General features: G+C 36.5%; 1 protein-coding gene across 1 annotated transcript in view; it reads left to right on the top strand.

Moving 5' to 3' along the window:
* mao (monoamine oxidase) overlaps positions 1–19,809 on the top strand; it is a 176,276-nt gene that overhangs the window by 38,543 nt on the left and 117,924 nt on the right. The window contains exons 2-3 of the mRNA XM_039745143.1: positions 8,511–8,605; positions 12,444–12,581. Coding sequence (XP_039601077.1) covers positions 8,511–8,605; positions 12,444–12,581 — 233 coding nt within the window. The remainder of the gene's footprint in view (positions 1–8,510; positions 8,606–12,443; positions 12,582–19,809) is intronic.

Raw genomic sequence — 19,809 nt, 5'->3', positions numbered from 1 at the left:
CAGTAATTATTACTGGATCGTTTGCTTAGAACAACATCAGATTTTATATTTAATAAAATAGAGGTATATCTAAATTATGAAAAACGTGGTTGCTACTTGGTATAAAAGAATGTTTTGTCAGTACCTTGGGGCTGATAAATGAAACAAAACAACTTTAATGCAAGACTCTTTTTTTCTCCCAGATAGTATCTAAGCTACCTTGGCACTATCTCTAATATGTGTGCATGATCATACTCTCACACCTCAAAAACTCTCCTTCAAATTTCCCATTCCAATTCACTTTTTACATAGTAAAAAGTTACAGAGCATCCAATCTTTGTTCTTGGGAGAGCCAGATTAAAAGATAGTGCTTCTTCTGAAAACCTTTGGAACATTTGTTTCCTAATTTATTAATTTTATTTGCCTTCCTTATTGGAAATCTTTCAGAAAGGTAGCTTTATAAATAAAAGTGTTAAATACAAAGCAAATGCATAAGGAATGGCCATGCCTCAGAGAATGCAGTAATTTTGTTCTTTAATACAGTACTCAAAGGTAAATGTCATGATATGCAATTGTGGAAAATTGGAAGTGCATGTGTTTATAAATAGGTATGTATGTCAGTGTGAATTAGAAGATCACCTGAGGAGCATTATTCTTTTGCTATTTTCAGTTGGTAACCTGAAAGTCAGTATTGCCAAAGATCACATTTAACACCAGGACATATCCCTAGCAGCTTTGCTACATGGCAGTGATGTTTTCATTTATGTGTAGGCTAGTTTGCTGTCATAGCTTAGTCTATAACCCTGGGAGTGTCAAAGCAGTTCCTGCTAGAAATCCACATTGACAGCCTGAAGAAAAGTACAAATATAAATGTCTTTATTATATTTTGTGTAAGACATTCAAGCTGAGAAAGCAAATATTCCCCTCTAAATGCAGGTCTATCTCCTTAGGTGCTAGAAAACTGGAAAATATATTGCCAGAATATATGGAAAAATATAAAAAAAATGACAGTGTTATCTTTTCATAGCCTGGGTATCATGCTGTTATATCATGGTGTGTTTGATCATTCCAGTGCCAGTAGGCTTTGAATGCTTTTCAGGCATCTGATGTTTATTTTAAATGAATGAATCCTTGAACAGTGTAGGCTTATAGGTAAAAATATGTCTTTACTAATTTTGAAGGATTTGTACTTTGTAGTGTACAGTGTGTCTTGTTACCAAGGATGGACCAAGTGACCAACATCTATTACATTCTGCTATAGTTGTCAATGTTTTGTACTGCAGAGTATATTTGTCAAAATGGATAATCAGCTGGCACAGGAATATTGGAATAATGGGACTAGCACTTCATTTTTTTCTCTGTAGTCATTTGGATTCTTTAAAAATCCAATATCAGCTGATTTATTTTTATATTCTCTTATTGCCTTGTGTTTATAGTTTCAGCATTATGGATTTTAATCATGTAATTTGTACTATTTGTAGTATACTCGTACAGTACATGTTGTTTGTACTATACTTGTAATATTATATAGAGAAGTATGCTTTTTTAGAGAAATGTACTTTAGAAAAGTAAAGTAAACTAAACTAAACTACAGCTAAATTTAATTGTCTTTTGCTGTTGTTTCATATAATTCAATGTAGTGTGACATCAGGTATTGTATTTTGCATTGTCTATAGTTAGGTTACTATTACTGCTGTACAATCAAAACTAGTGATGAACGAATCCAGCTGAATTAATTTCATCTTGAATTCAATGAAATTGTGGAAAGTTTCAGGTATTTTACCAAACTGTACAAACTTTTTTCAAGTGAATGGGGATGGACAAACCGAACTAGTTTTGAGTGTATTGTAATGGTGTAATGGTTTGTTAACTATACTTGACTGAATATTATGGGCAAAAATGTCATCTGAGCTGTGAGACAGCAGTGCTTGGCCCCCAAAAGCCCAATACATATCAAGGTTACAGAAAAGCAGAAGCGGACAGATAAGACACCTATCTAGTCCCTGGACTCAGCTGTAGTGGGCTGAAGATCTCCACTGATCCAGGACTTATTTGTTTTTATTAATGTTGGTCTGTCCACAGACTTAAGCATCCTGCAGCACTGAAAGCCCTATCAAACAGAAAGCTGGAAGATAAGCAACACTGCACTTCTGACTTATACTGAGCAAACTTGCAGCTTAAAGCCACCCCCATGACCCAGAATTCCAAGTGGTAATCAGTGAGCATAGACTTATATGCACTGATACGCCCCTGGTTGTCACTCACCATGCAGGCCAACCACTGGTCTTGACTGCTACTACTGGCACTCTGTGTTTGACTAGATTGCTGAGATTGGACAAATTCTCTCCTCACATCCATTAGACTGCCACCACCACAGCTGCTGCTGCTGCTACTGACGGTTCTCTAATGGACATATGGAGAGGTAGGCCTCAAAGAGCATTCTGATAAGGACTGAACATAGGTGGCACATCCAACATTGGCTGTTACAATTCTGTAATGTCACACTGACCTCGTAAAGCATCAAGGGGTGCTGAAAAAAAGTTACCGGAGAACCTAGCAAATTCACTACGAAAAACACTTTTGCAAATTTCACCAATCCACTCTAATCAAGACATTAATATGTGCAAAGCAGTTCTTAACATCATCGTGATAGTTTGTACAGATTATTTGTCCTTATTTCAACATCTCATTTACTTGTGTAATAACAATACAGTGCAAAATTTGCTGTGGCATTGTTTAAAGCATTCTAGCTTTTCCTTTATGGCACAAATGACTGTCTAGCAATCGATTATCAGACAAGTAACTGTATTTAAGATCCACTAATGTTGCAGCTTTAATATCATTTATGTGCAAGGGCAGAGTCTCCTGTGTGATCTTGATTGATTTATATTGGCATGATGATAGAAAGAGATGACTTTTTCTCCTCCAGCATCACATTTATCTCTACTTGCACAAATGTCAGTAATTTTTGCATTGTCAGGCTCACTATAAGTCCCAGGCTCTCTGACATTTTTGAGAACTTCATTAGAGAACAGAGTTTCTGTTTATTTTTTTAATAAAAATGTATAAATGCAATGCAATATTTCAGTAAGCCTTTTTATATATTCTTGTGCTGCCAGATTAAGTCTGTGAATAATCATCTTTATTTTCAAAATTCATGATTTTTTACTAGTACACATGATTGTCAGCTAAACTGTGTAGTATAATAAATTTGAATAAATAAAGCATAGTTTGTATTCACCGTATCAATTCATTAATCATCCACTTGTCCATTGTAATACAATATTATTACCATAATGATAATGTCATCTGGTGCCCCCAAATTGGTGTGGAAACCAAATGTGAATGTGTTTTTGGGTTCAATACTAAAATCCCATCCGGTTCTAATTTTTGCCATGACTCTCCAGTGATCCTCATCAGGGTAAGGATACATTATACATTTATTCATCCACTTAAACTTTTTATAGGAGTACTCCTCCAAAAAAAAGATAATTTTATCTCTTACTTATCACAGGTTGTTTGCAGTGATGGCTGAGACAAACCTTTAATCTCATGTTTTCTTGTAGAAGAGAGATTAAATAATTACTGATGCAATGGGCTTCAATGAGGACCTTTCTTTATCAACAGCAAACAACATAAAAATGTCAATGAAAATTCAAAAAAGTCTTAATTTACTTACCATACTTTATTAAACCCTGTGGGGAAATATATGCTCCAAAATATAGCTAAATAAACCAGTTTCAGAAAATGCTGTTGTGCACAATATGGAAGTATGCTTTAACGGGATCATGCTTTTGAATTGAAGACCTTCCCATCTCCTCATTCAATGGTGCTTCGCATTATATCAGCATTGCAGAGTGTGGACTGAGAGAAGTGTACATTTACAGAGTACATGTTATATAAAAGCGAAGTGAAAACATTGTGTAAAGTATGCCTTATATTTGTGCACTTTCAAGGTGCTTCAACATGCAGGTCAATTCACTACTGCAATGGATGAAAAACCTGGAAGCACTCCAGTTGTAGCTTGAAGACCAACAAATGAGCAGAGATGCAGTCTTCAGATCATAAGCTCGATCCTCTTTGAACACAGTTCTCTGTCATACTTGGTGGCATTTTGTGGAAGCTGTTTATTCAACAGTCTTTTACCCAAAGTACATATGTATGGGATTTGTGAGTATACCATTGAATACTGTTTTGCCAGATATGGAACAAGGGAGAGATAGAAAGGAAACATAGAGCAGGAGATGAATGATCCAAAAATCAGAGACTAAATACAAGAAGGTGTCATTGCCAAAGTCAGTAAAACCAAAGAGAAAAAAATCACAATTCAGTAACCAAGCAATGAACCAAGAAAACCAAGTTAAAGATTCTAAACAACCAAATAATTCATTAATAACACACAAGTCAGATTTATATTTATCCATACTCTTGGACATTGAAAGGTCTGTGAATGCCAACTTTTATACTACTGAGACCTCCAGGATATGTCCTCAAGCAGTGGATCACTGCATCATGGCAAAAAAATATTTAAATTACTGTTGTAGTATTATAATAGAGCCTGTGGAATATGGCCAGCCGGCCAATACACCCAGGCTGCCAGGTGGAGCCCTCCCTGCAGTATGGAGGTGCCCCGAATGCCAGTAGGGAATCATGGACAGTGTAGTTTTCCTTTATAGCCTTGCGGGATACCTTGGGGGCCAACAGAGGACACTGCATGGAGACCCAGAGACTCGTACATGCCTTATAACCCGGAAGTACGTCTTTGTCACAGCGACAGGAGGAATGACGTACTTCCGGGATGAAAAGAAGACTTTTGATCTGACCCGGAAGTGTTTGGAAGTCACATGGACTCAGGGTTCGGAAGCACTTCCGGGACTCGTACTATAAAGGACTGTGAGAAATCCCAGACAGCAGGCTGAGCTGAGTGGAAGGGTGGCAACGCGTCTGGGAGTGGAGGATTATTGATTATTGTGTATTGTATTGTAGTTAATGCGTATTGTGGAGAGAAGAGTGCTTTGTGCACTGTATTGCTATAATAAAGTCGATTATTGGACTTTTACCTGGCATCTAGTCTGAGGGTTCAAGGGGATGACAGCGCCCCATATCTGTCACAAGCCCTAAATCACACTTTAAACAAATAGCTTGTGGAAAACAGAAGTAATATAAATAAACATGAAATAGTTATTTAAATCCTTTAAATAAAGTCTCTGAAACATTGAGCCTTTTGTGGAGCAAATATTAAAATGCTCTTTAAATACCACAGCTAACAATCTGCTCTAATTTATTGCCGTCACAGTGTTTAAAGACAGTTTTATTTACTGTAAATGTTTGTGGGCCAAGCTATGTGATCTGACCTAGAGATGATCTCATGAACTTTGGATTTTGCAGTGCTATTATGTTTCACATCCTGTTTATACTTTCTGGTGGATGTTGGTGTAAATTACTGAGAGTCAAGTTTAAAGAGACTTTTGTTTTTATTAAGATACATTTTATGTAATTCGGAGAGAAAAGTTTGAATCCATATGAAATAGCAGTCTCTTGAAATGAGATTAGCATGGTTAAACTGCCTTCCATTTAAACAATTTGTGAGATTCTTGATCTAATGACATTTAGTGTTTAACAGGTGGATAGGAATTTTTAACATCTAATGACTGAAAGCTGTTATAATAAATATTATAGCAAAATTCATCATTAACACTGACACATACAAAACAAATATCTACTGATCTCAATACACATAATAGAGTTTAATTATAAATTCAAGGCAATGATTGATTGCAAGAATACTTTGTGTTTATGTAGGTTAATCCAAAGCATTGCATCTGTTACATGTAAAGTGTGAAAGTTTATCTTTACATTCATAGAATATGGCAAATTGAGGGAAAGGGGTAAAATAGCAGAGGTATTTAGTAAATAACATACAAAACTTTTTTCTGTATGTTATGTGTGTGTGAGAGAGAGAGCGAGTGGCTTTATGGCTTTAGATGATAAACCTAAGATTCAGTTTTACTGTACTATTTAATTAATGGATGATGTACAGTATAATGATTTCAAAATAGTATCATCAATCTATAAAGAAATACAAATCAAGAATATAGGGACTGGAACGTATGACAGGAAGCGACCTCTGGCACTTTCATCCAAGCATGGCCAATTTACAGTTGCTATTTAATTTGTACATTCTTGGAATATGGAAGGAAAAGGAAGTACCAGGAGAAAAACAGTTCTGGAAGATAAAGCAGATGCTACACACACAGTTCCCATGCTGGGGTTTGACCTAAAAGTGCCAACCACTGCATTACTATGCCTTAAGACACCTTCTTTATTCTAAAATCTTCTTTTTTATTAGAATCTAGAAATATAACCAATTTATTGTGATTATTTAGCTGTCATATATGTATATTATAAATAGAAATGTAAAAAAAGGTTTCCTGTTTGTAAAAAAATACTATGAGCATCATACTATGTTAAGTGTCTGAAAGAAACAAGAAGAGGATCTATTCTCTGTATCTGTTTTGACATTTTCTCTTAATGAACTCTAAGGGATAATGGAGGTAGAAGTCTAGTATTGGTAAGTCCTTAGAAACAATGGATCTACTTGTAAAGACCAGTTAGTGCAGTATATAGCATTGCTTTTTATGTGTCTTTAATATATAATACAATGTCTCTTAAGTTGATTTACAATTCATTGTCGGGCAACCGGTGCACCCAGTGCGCCGTGGAATTTTCTAGGGACGCCGCGAAAACTTTTGTAAAATATTTAAAATTGCTAGTGTTTTTGAACTTTTGGTTGATTAAAAAGATAATGTTTAAAAAAATATATTTTATGTTGGAAAAACAGATAACAGAACACTTACGGAAATGAAGTCTAAGAAATGTGAGAGACTTCAAATGATTGACAAGGAAATGTGCGTCTGTCTTTCAAAAATTGATCCTCGCATCAATCTCATATGTGCTGAAAAACAATCTCAACATTCACATTAATTAAATTTAAGATTTATCCTTTGATTCCTTTGTTAATAAAATGTCTTTCAAACTTGCAAAATTAACTGTTTTTATTGGCGATTATCCATAGATTGTGTCATCACGACTTTATTTATGGGCAGTCCCTTAGGTGCGCCGCGAAAGAAAATTTTTGGACATAGTGCGGTGCAACTCGAAAAAGGTTGCCTTTCACTGATTTACATCATTTGGAGCTGTTATTTCAAACTCTGAAGCAATTTTCCCCATAATCCAATATGTTTAGGTAGATGTGAACATGCCAGTCTCACTCTGGTGTGAACCAAAATGATTGGACCCAGAAATTGTAGAAATTGTAAAGGTGATCTGACATAGTACCAGTCTAACTGCAAGAAATATTATACATTATGGGTAAAATCTATGTCTATTGTAGTAGTCACAGATTGCTGCTGGTAAATAGGCAAACTGAACATTGTTTCTGAGAGAAATCCAATAATTCTTTGCATTTATATAGCACTTTCTCACTACTCAAAGCACTCTGCAATTGCAGGTTAAGGGCCTTGCTCAAGGGCCCAATAGTGCAGAGTCCCTATTGGCATTTGTGGGATTCGAACTGCCAACCTTCCGATTGCCAGTGCAGATCCCCAGCCTCAGAGCCACCACTCCACCTGTATATGACTTGGTGTTTATTGTTACTTCCAGCTCATTTGAAAGTTTTCTGTGTGAAACAAAACCAACCTAACTGAAGATTAAAACAATGCAACTAATCATTTCATTGTCTGGCATAAAGCAAATCAATCATAAGTGCGAAAAAGCCTTTTGGCTATTAAAAAAAAGGCTGTGATGTATGCTTATACTTTTTGTGTTTTTTTTTATATCCAGTAAATTGCAACTTTTACATTTTTTCTCTTGGATTACTTACCGTTACACATATGTAACGCATGTAAGCTTACAAAAACAATTTTATAATGCATATATTAATGCAAAATAGATTTTCAAATCAATTGTGTTTTGAATATCACCTTTCATGTATCTGTTGATTATGAAATTTCCTTTAAGTACTAGAAATAAAAAAAAAACAAACCTAGATTTGATGCAATACACAAAAGGAAATTTAACAACATTAGCTGTGAGTTCCCAAAGAGATCAGACTGTACTAAAACAAAGCTAGGAGAGCTGAAACAATTATCACAAGTACCCTGTACCATGTTTAAACTGATTTATCACTGTTGGAATTTGTGTGAAATATAAGAGATTCCATATATTAAAACGAGTACTATTTTGGTTAAACAAAGATTGCAAATTTGTTCAAGGCCTTTTAGTTTCATATCTTATCTTACTGGATACTCAAACATTAAGTTATATACATTGTCTAGGAGGCAATTTAATAGTTTTAACTTGGTAGATCAAATATTTAAATACAAATGTTGACTTTAGAAAATGAATGCACTTGAGAGAGGCCACTCTCTGAATTTTTGTGTGTAATTTTATTTTCTTTTTTTGTTCTTGGCCTCTTTTCCCTTGCTGAAACTGAAAAATGTGCAAACTTCTCTATTGTTTGTTTTTGGCAGGTTTAACAGCAGCAAAATTACTGGTGGAATCTGGTTTAAATGTGGTGGTGCTAGAGGCACGAGACAGGGTAGGAGGCCGTACGTACACCACAAGGGTAAGTATTGGGAATCTCAGTGTGGGAACCCCCAACTTCATTTCTCCTGTTATATATGTTTTTTTCCATATTTTTAATTGTTATTTTCTTGCACTTACCATACCACCATATTTTGTGTTGGATTTTCACTGCCTTTTTGAATTCTCCTAACTTATGTTGGGTCTTTTGTTGTTGATAGTGACATCAGGTTGCTACCATGTGACTGCCATACAATCAAGTGTGACATCATTGCTGCATCCTTATTTAGGATGGAGATGCATTAGTTCCCATATCCAAGAGAAATTCTAAAAGACTTGTGAAATTTATCTTTTTTTAGCATCAGGGTTTTTAACTTTTTGTATGTTTTTTCCAACACTGATTTGGTCGCTAATGCTTTCAGGTTTTACTTTGGCTCTTTTATTTGATGAGACTTTTTTCTTGTCTTTCAGTCCTGATCTGTCCAGACAGAACAGTTGTGACAAGAATGAAGTGTGTATTTATTAACTCTAGTAGGGAAGTGCTTCACACCCAGAATAAGAGCAAGCAATGAAAATGACTTGGTAACTGTATGTTTAGTTTATCAAATAAAACACAAGAAAGAGTAATACAAAAGCCAACATCAAGCACAAAGAAATCTAGAACATAAAAAAATCCCCTGGGTATTTCTAATATAGTTCTTCAGGTAGGATGGCTCACTCATTTTCTCATCTCCCATTTACCAAACTAAAGCAATTCATTCTCTTTCTTTTTACTTTCTCTCTGTCTCTGTTTCTCTCTCTGTCTGTTATGTCTCTACCCTCTTCCTTCTACCACTGAGTATTTATCACAAAATATCCTACTGTCTTCAGTCTCAATTAATTCTCTGGTGTGAGGAGGCTTTAAGGTCACTTTCAGCCATAACTCAAAATCTTTTCCAGAGTTAGAGTAGACCATCTTTGGCTGAAGGAACAGTAGGTGATAGGAGTGCCCTCTCATGTCCAAGGATCATTGAACTCCATGTAACTCTTAAAGGGCTAGCTTACTCAGGCAGTTTCTCTTCTTGAGAAATAATGTGCTGTCATATAAAGTAATGGCCTAGAAGAAAAGGACTGGACTCCTGCTGTTCTCCCTAGTCCCCTTTCAGTATAGGACCATGTGCTACCTGCTCTCAAATCAAACATGACATCTTCTGGCATACTGTTTACACTTCCTGGCCTTACTTCATATGAAATGTATACTGTACTGTGGTGGTGGTGCCTTCCTTCCAACGCTTGACTTGTTGAGATGTACTACCATTGCAAAGATGGCTTTTCCCCTCCTTTTAGATTGGTGCAGAACCTTTCAACTATTCTTTGCCACTTTAGTGCAGCCTTACTCCATGGTATCTTGGGTTGTACTATGTGACATTGACAACGATTTAAATGAATTGGTTAAAAAAATAAATGCTGCATCTGATTGCCTGTTTTTACATTCAGCTAATTACATTCAAATGAAGTTGTAACATTGTCCGACTTGGCTGATTATTTGGTGGGTCAGGGTCAGATTCATCATAGCGCATCTCTTCAGGTATGGGCAAACCACGACAGACCTTCTGCATACTATAAAGCACCACATTAATAGAGTGAAAATGCATTCTATTTACATAATCAAATTCATTCTCTGTAGGCGCCTTTATAGTGTAGTGACACAACGGACTGACTCTCTGCTCTTTACTTTGAGATTACTCACTATCCTTAAAAGGACTGTTTGACGTTTGCTGCACTAGTTGGAAAAAGCACCTCCAACTGTATGGAGTTGCTGTTTTCATAGGTTCTTCAGCTGTATATGATGTAATGCCAGTTCATTCTTTTGGTGACTTGTACCTGGCTGATGTAACTTGTTCAGCGCCATTGCAATGGCAATGTGCATGCAGTTGACCGCTCCAATTACATTTGGAAAACCGGACATTGTTGCGAATTGCACTTTTATGTTTGCCAGTTCAACCACATTGTAAGGAAATCTTATATATATGGATGACAAGTGGATAATACCATCCTATACACCTGGCATGGTGCAACTCGATGTTGTTTGTGAAATACCCGATCAGTCAGCAAGTTCACATTGAAAAGCACCTGTGGTTAACAACCCGAAAGTGGACAGAACTTGCAAAGGAGCAGGTAGAGCACAATTCCTCAAAGTCTACCTTTGTAAAACTGGTGGCTGTTCAAAATTGACTTAGAAGTCAATCATCCCATCATCTATAAATTCTTCCATTTGCGATGTCTTCTAACAATGCTAAAGCAGCTATGGTAGTTGGAATAGTTTGGCCATTCCTTGCACCATTATATTGTTACAGAATGATTCCAGTCAAGTGAAATAAATTTGTAAACGATATGCAATTAATTTTGAGATATTTGATACATCCTGCATCATTGATGCAAATATGAAATGGGTGCTGCCAGTTTGCAAAACTGACCAAAAACTGTGTACGCAAGTTAGGGGGCTACCATGAAAATGTGCGTGGCTGTACACCAAGTTTAGTTTATATACATTGTGGTAGATAGGGGGCGCTCTCACTCCCTTGAACCCCTGTCCACGACTCCAGACACCAGGTAAAAGTCCAATTGTTGACTTTATTTTGTTGCCACGGTGTACAAAGCACACTCTCCACCACAATACTCATATAATAACAAATACTACAATAATAAACCAATCATCCAGCTCCCAGACACGTTGCCACACTTCCACCCAGCTCAGCTCGCCGTCTGGGAGCTCCCACAGTCCTTTTATATCTCCTGACCCGGAAGTGTTCCCAATCCCCAGTCCATGTGATTCTCAATCACTTCCGGATCAGGTAAAAGCTCTTCTCTTCAACCAGGAAGCCCGTCACTCTTCCTATGACGAACTTCCGGGTCATAGGGCACAAAGAAGTCCTTGGCCCGCAGCTCCCTCTTGTGGCCCCCATGGCATCCAGCAGGGCTGTGCATAAAAACCGCATTGTCCATGATGCCCTGCTGGTCTTCTGGGGACCTCCATGCTGCAAGGAGGGCTCCACCTGGTGGCTTGGGGGTATTGGCTAGCCATCCTCCACAACATCTCAAAGTGTGCAAGGAAATGGGCGTACACAACATTGTTGTGCATACACACCATTTATACATGAGGCTTCAGGTGTTGAAATTTATATAATTAAATAGAAAAAGTACAAGAGTCATGATAAAATATGGAGTCTCATGGCTAATGTTAAGGGACAATAAGACTAGCTCATATTTTATTTAACAATTCCAGAGCAAGAATAAAATTTAGTTTTAATAAATCTTTAAGTGAATATATCATTTTCACTCTTAAATTGATATATTGCTAATGATTGTTATTAAATAAATTGTCAGAATAAATACCAAATGAACTATGTAAATCCTGCCTAGCAATTGTAAGTCAACATACTGCCTAGGAGTATTAGATAGATAGATAGATACTTTATTAAGTTGATGGTGTGCTGGGAAATCCAGAACATATTCCTAAAGATAAAAAAAAAAACATGCACACATCCATTACTGCAATTTCAAAATTATGATAACTTTTATTTCTATGGTCTAGGAAAAATATTTAGCATATAATGTACATGTGAGTTATGTGCAAATTAAGACATTGTCATTCTTAATTCCTGTAATTTCTGCTTACTTGAATGTTTAAATCATTTACAAGAGCATGTAGGAAGTCTGTATTTAATAAATCAGCAAGGAAAAACATATCCTTTCTTACAAGTGTATCTGTGTGTCATTTGAGATAATGTGCAAATGTGTGAGTCTGTTTGACATAAATATGTTATTAGCGCTGTGGGAAGCTAAGTTTTACTGCCTTTATATATTAATACAATTTTTTCCTCTTTTATTTTTAAAACCAGAACAAGCACTGCAAATATGTGGATCTTGGAGGTGCCTATATTGGACCCACCCAAAATCGTATTTTTCGTGTTGCAAAAGAGTTGGGGATTGAGACTTATAAAGTGAATGAAGTGGAGAATCTGGTCCATTATGTTAAGGTAAAAATAAGTAATAATGATAAGAATAAATCATTATGTATAGCTATTTATATTAGCAAATATTAATTCATCTTTAAAGAGCAAAATATGTTAAGTAATCACTCATTACAGTAAAATAATTACTATAATAAAGGAAATCTGAACTATTGAAGTGAACAGACTGATCTACATATGTATGCAGGCAAGTGACAGAAACAATGAAATCAACAGAGATCCTTTAGTTATGTTGAAAGTGTGGCATAAAAGAAAGGGAGAAGAACAGTTGTTTAGATGACCTAGTCAATCAAATTTGTATGATAAAGAGAAAGCTGCAGAGATTTATTCCATGTGCTTGCTTAAAGAATCATAAGGTAATATGGCATGATTTCATGTTCTTATGAGAAGAAGAAAGTGGGCCTTTAATGTGCTCTTTAATAGCTAGAGAAGGATGTATTTCAGGGCAACTGAATCCTCACTGCCGGAACGATACTCTTCTCCGCCTAAAGGAAGATGGTAATGTAGTTTTGCTTTTTCTTAATGCCTACCATTGGAACAAGTAAAGCACCTAAGTGCAACCAGCTGTCTCCTTTCATATAATATTAAATTTGGGGGAATTTTTTAGAGCTGCCCTTCAGATATGTTTATTGAATTATTAGAAATTCAGCGGAAATGCTCCATAATATGTTAAATTGAGAATCCAATATTTGGAAAATCTGATCCAGTTTATTTTATGTACATTTTCATACACTTGCCACAGTTTTTTTTCCAAGAACTTGTTTGAATAAAGATGCTTTTGAAGCACTGTGTTTTACTGTTACCTTTTATAATTTGATAACCTCACGTTCTGGGTGGCTTTTGAAACCAAGTAATGTAGCCTCTAATGGAGATTAAGTGTTACACAAATGGAGGACAGTATCTCCTAAACTTTCCAAGATACGCAACACCTTATATTCAGAAACATGATAATTAGTAGGCACCCAGACCTGTTTCTGAGCAGCCAGCTCCTGTGAAAATTTGAATATAAAAAAACATTGCCCAAAACATTGTTCTTTCTCTTTGGGAACTGTGTATTCTTCCGATAATTAGTTATTTGATGCCAAATCAAAGACTAAAGTATTTTTGGGAATTATGCCTTTATTGGTAGACAGTTGGGTATAAGATATATTTCTTTTTTATAAGTTTTAGTGAAGACAGTTTATCAAATATGCAATCAACAATAAAATATTTTCTCACAGACAAAAGGAAGTGGTAAGAGTTATAAGGAACAATGATATAGAGAACTGAGAATATCACTGGTTTACTAGTCAAAGGGGACAATACAATTGCTTGGTTTCTTAAATATAAATATACACTGTGTGCTGTGTATAAGCACAAGCACTATGGAACTGTTTATGCTAAAGATTTTAAAAATGTAATTTGTGAAACTTCACACTCAATATGACTATATTGTCCATTTTATTTATTTCCTTTGCCCTTCATATGCATGTAATATATTACTACTGCATGCATTCTATGATCCTTTTTAGAATGTGTCTGTTTCAGCATTATATTTTGTTTGTACTGTAGCTTTAAGTTGAAGTGCATTAATAAGAATAAAATCAAAGTGAATTGTGTCCATTCCAGGTCACATAGAAGTATTAGATGTCATAATTTGCTGAATAATTTATAAACTGTCATTTAATTATACCCCTTTAAATATTGTCTTTTTAATCACCTATTGCTGAAATAACATTGAAAATCCATAAAGGTTTATACAATATATAAGGCAAAGTTGAAGCCTGGCAAGAAACATGCAGTATTTTTTCTTGGTTCTAAATATTATAAAGGGATGTTCAGCCCTCTGACCAAATAAAAGTTAAATGAATGATTAGCGGCTAAAGGTGGTATGGTATGGGTGCTTCCTAGAGAAAAGAGGTGCCCAATTACATCATAGTTCTCTAGTCTTTTAAGTGTATCTGTTGGGAACACATCTATCTATACATATAAAGGAGAGTTGGGATCCGAGAGACTGTGTTTGTGGAGGGATTGAGAGTCAAGGCGGGTGGGGGAGTCACGTGATCATCTCCCCTCCCATTCACCTGATTTCATTCACTTCATTTCGCTCCGAGCTGAGCTCCGCAGCTGACGCGGTCTTGCCGTTCTTTTTCCTTAGTGTTTAGTCCTTTCTCCTTTACTGATTTACTGTTGAGTAGACGCGGTACTTACTGAATAGTATTTTTTCCTTTAGTGTTTCTGCTTAGTGTTTCTTAGTGTTTAGTAGATGCGGTGTGACAGTGTACCCGGCGGTGTTGCGGTTTAGTGTTACTTTCTACTTCGTTTTTGTACTTTAGTGTTTAATAATAAATAATAATAATTCATTACATTTATATAGCGCTTTAATCAGTGCTCAAAGCGCTAAAATAGTGAGTGATACTTAGCTGATAGCAGTGTAGAAGCAGCACAGCACAGCGGAGCAGGTAGTACAGGTGGGTGGGTAACGTAGGTGAGCGGCAAAAGAAAGCACAGCAGGAGGAGGAAGCAGGATTTGGATGTTCCAATACACAGCCATACACAGTAACGCTTGGTAATTTCAGGCGTGATCGCCCCGGAGCCATAAGCCAGGTTAGTATGAACATCAGATCAGTTCCCGGTCATAGAGGACTGTAAAATGAAACGGGAGCAGATTAGCATAGCGAATATAATCACGGAGACAGATCATCCCGAGGTGCTAGATCGCCACGTACAAAGAAATGTTCGTAGGTCTCGTCCCGTGATCCACAGACTCAGCTGTTCCCAGTAAAGTGGAGTCCATGAAATCTGTAAATATTAAGCCAAATCCATGCAATTCGAGTCAGCTGTATCCACGAACTATACGTACAATAAACGAAATAAAACAAGTGTAAGAAAGTGCAGAATTAAGGCGAATTGTGCTAAAAGTGTTGCTAACAGGGAGGAGCGGCAACAACAAGCGTGCACCAGCGTCCCCTCAATTGCTACAATAAAGCAGTTATAATAAAGAAGTTTAGTAGACTTTTACTTTATCTCATTTAGTGTTCTTCCTGGCGGTGTTGCCGTTTTTTAGTGTTAGTGTCTGCTTAGTGTTTGTGTTTGGTGTTATGGAAGGAGTGATCTTACCACTGTAAGATTTTGCAATGAATGAGTTGGTAAATAATGATTATTTATCAACAGATCACATTCAACGAAATTTTAGCTGCGCATACAATTTTCCAACCTCAAGGGGTTTTGCTAATGTGGACTCCTGACATACCTATAATACCCATTCCACAAAATGCAAAACTCATTCAAATGATACCTTCTGCAGCTACTGAACGAGTGACTCACTGGGTGTGTACCTATTATGATGGTGCTGTAATTCATGTCTATGACAGTTTAAACGCTGATAAAAAAATTCAACTTCACCGAAGAGCAGCTTCGTTTCCTTCATGCTTTGTTCCTTACAAACCTCCCACAGTTTATGAAGACACACAGCAACAATTAAATCATAGAGATTCTGGTGTATTCTCAATTGCATTTGCTGTGTGTATTTCTTTCTTATATATTGACCCAAGTGATCAAGTTTTTACTATTTCTTCAATGCGAAATCACTTACAAATAATTTTTGTTACTCGACAATTGCTTCCGTTCACTGTCGAAAGTAGCCGACGGGCGACATCAGTTACAAGTATTCAGTGCGTTCAAAGACCTGTACGAAGTACGGCCACTAACACAGTCACTCATAAAAGGGGAGATGACTCGGTGCAGGAAATGGGTATTGAAACTGCCTTGGAAGACATGCAGTCAACGAGGCGCTTAAACGGATCTCAAGAGACGTCTTCTAGGTTGGAAAAAAGCGCTTGGCTGCCAAAACCATATATATTCATATATATACATATATCTATATATATATGTATACATACACACATATATATATCTATATATATATATATATATCTATATACAGTATATATATATATATACACACACACACTCACACACATATATACATACACAGATACATCTATACTAATAAAAGGCAAAACCCTCACTCACTCAATCATAACTAACTCCCAAACTTCCCGTGTAGGTAGAAGGCTGAAATTTGGCAGGCTCATTCCTTACAGCTTACTTACAAAAGTTAAGCAGGTTTCATTTCGAAATTCTACACGTAACGGTCATAACGGTCGACAATGTCCGCCATGTTACACTTTCTTATTTATGGCCCCATCTTCACGAAATTTGGTAGGCAGCTTCCCTGCGCTAACCAAAACCGATGTACGTACTTATTTCGATGGTATGACACCACTGTCGGCCGCAATATTGAACTTTCCAGCGGTCTTTGTTACTTAATGGGCCCATCTTCAAGAAATTTGGTACGCGAGTTCCCAATGTTAACTGAATCCTACTTACATACAGTACATATATACGTCCATAGCCTGCAGCTCGGTCCACACTCTGAATCCTCCAGGCACTCCTGACCATAATCTAATTTTGCCACCGAAACATTGTAATGGCACGAGACTTCAGGTCACATGCCTGCAAAAGAACCTAATTGAGGCAACTATTTTTACTGGCGGTGGCTCAGGGGAGAGAGTTTTTATTCCTCGCATCCCCGTTCTACCCTCTGATCTCCCATTTCAATTCAAACGCCTTCAATTTCCAGTAAGGCTCTGCTTTGCGATGACAATTAATAAGCCTCAGGGACAGACCCTACAAAAGGTTGGCATTGATTTGAGGCAAGATTGCTTTTCACATGGCCAACTATACGTTGCATGCTCAAGAGTAAGCTCAGCGCACAGCTTGGTCATATTACAACCAGAGGGGCGAACTGACAATGTGGTATACAAAGAGATCCTTAACAAATAATTATTGGTACATTTTCCCTCAGTTTATTATTTAAAATTTTAAAGCAGTACTTCGCCGCTGCGAAGCACGGGTATTTTGCTAGTGCACATATATAACTGAGGTCACTAGGGGGCCCTAAAGATAAGGCAGTAGGACTTTCTAGGAATGTTTATGACTTCCTAAAAGCTGGCCCATTAGAATCAGAAGGTGAATTGTGGCAATGACTCCACTAGTTGTGAGGCCAGAGTAAGTTGAGAGAAACCAAAATGTTCTGAGAGATCATTAAGGAGACTTATTTGATGGCTCTGGTGAACTGGGCAATAGTCCACGAGTAGCCACTAAATAATGACAGTCAGGACCAGAAAGATGCAGCAGGGTTTCAGTTAGTTCTGCTATTACTTTGTGTTCTTTCACTATTTATCCCCCAGTTATGTGTTTATAATGAACATTTAATTTGCATAAACAGCCTGTTTCTGGATCTCTTTCTTCTGAGAAAAGGAGGCACACAGAGCTGTCCTTGCCCCTTCTTAACATTTCCTTTTCATCATGAATATTAATATTTTTGTCTGTTTTGCCAATTCTTCTTAATTCAGCATTTTTATTATGGTTGATTTATTTTATGGTTATAACAGTGGCATAATCACGCTGCCAGTTTATTTTTAGTTTTCATCATAAGCTCTGCCATTCCACATCAGTTTTCATAGCTAAAATCAAGCTGTTTATAGTAACAGCTTTGACTGCTACCACGTAGCTGTTGAAGTCATACCACGTGACATAATCGTACAATTGGTATAAAGATGGCAGCACAATAAGCCTGATAAACTCAGAAAAACAGCAACTCCACCAAGCATATTTCAATGGGTAAAAGCTCTGTAGGTAGTGATAAATTAACTTTGTTTTCTGAACCTGATTTTTAACTGGAAAATTTTTGCTTTTTGTTTGTCTATTGTCTGACTGTTCTTTTGGATCTTCCTTTAATTAAGTGACTCATCTCTTGGTTAATTTAAAAATTATTCCTTTCCTTTCCCTCCAACTGCTCATGAATTTATTGCACAGTTCTGACACTGGATATCCATCCATCCATTATCCAACCTTCTATATCCTAACTACATGGTCACGGGGGTCTGCTGGAGCCAATCCCAGCCAACACAGGGCGCAAGGCAGGAAACAAACCCCAGGCAGGGTGCCAGTCCACCGTAGGACACTGGATATGTATACTTTAAATTAAAAATTTAAATAATTCTGTAGTGCTGGTATTAGTTTTAACATTAACCAATGTCTATAACAAAATACATATGTTTTATTCTTAGCAATAAAAAGAACAGATATCTTTTCTACATGGATAAGAGGACTTTGAAATTATTAACAACTCATCATAAATCTTAGCAATCTACCATTTGGATTAGAGCCGTTACTTTACAACAGTTTAAAGTTCAATGGATGTTGGAAGCATACTATAAGATTTATTGTTCTGTCAGGAAATACCAGGTCAAAAGGGAAGGTCATAAATCATCATTTATCAATTTCAGGATTTCATTTTTGAACCATCTATTAGCTTAGTGTTTACATTTTGTCATTTAGACTTAGGAATGGAAATATATTAATTTTGTTTTCTGACTCTTGTACGGACTTGCCCTTGCAAAATAATCTGCACTACTCATGTAAAATTAGTACACTGGTTTAGATTTTTATATGTAAGAAATTTATATCTTCCTGGGCAGTAAAATCATATGTTTTCTTGTCTCTGACTTCATCTTTAAGGAATCACTTCCCAGTTCTCCAAGACTGGTATAGTCCTGCCAGGCTGGAAATTCTATTCCTGTAGGTGGAACCAGTGAAGTCTTTAGTGGTTCATATTTATATAAGATGAATGGAGAGATATGCATGGATTTTAGGTTTCCAACTGGAGGCTTTGTTTCGATTTAAAGAATATAATGGAGAAGAAAGTAAAAAGCAGCAGCACCAATTTGTTTTCTGTATTATTCAATCTGACAGGTTTGAAGAGTTAATCATTCAAGTATACTCCTGTGAAATGTTCTAGCTCATTGTATACTTATATACTGTCAACTGACTATCTAATGGTTAAATTTTTGAATGAACATCAGTGCATTTAACATCAAGTTGTCATGACATTTTGGTGGCTTTACTCTGCAATTGTTTGGCTTTGCTTATTGCATACATATTTCTTAATTTCTGAATCAATTTCCCTGAGATACTTCACCCCAGTTTTTTTTCACAGATAGTCTTGCCCTGCCGATTTACTGTTAAATTCCTTGGATAGACTGCATGTGTGAAAGAGGCCTTTCATAAGATACCCCATGAGAAATTTAATATAAAATTACAAGAGTCAGAGATTCTGTGTGTGGTATGCTAATGGTTGAAGAATTCACTTAAGCTCAGAAAACAATTTGTTATTATGTCAGCATCA

The sequence above is a fragment of the Polypterus senegalus genome, chromosome 2 (genome assembly GCF_016835505.1).
Source record: "Polypterus senegalus isolate Bchr_013 chromosome 2, ASM1683550v1, whole genome shotgun sequence".
Lineage (NCBI taxonomy): Eukaryota > Metazoa > Chordata > Cladistia > Polypteriformes > Polypteridae > Polypterus > Polypterus senegalus.
The sequence above is the reverse complement of the archived record's forward strand: the minus strand, read 5'-3'. Positions and strand labels throughout refer to the sequence as shown.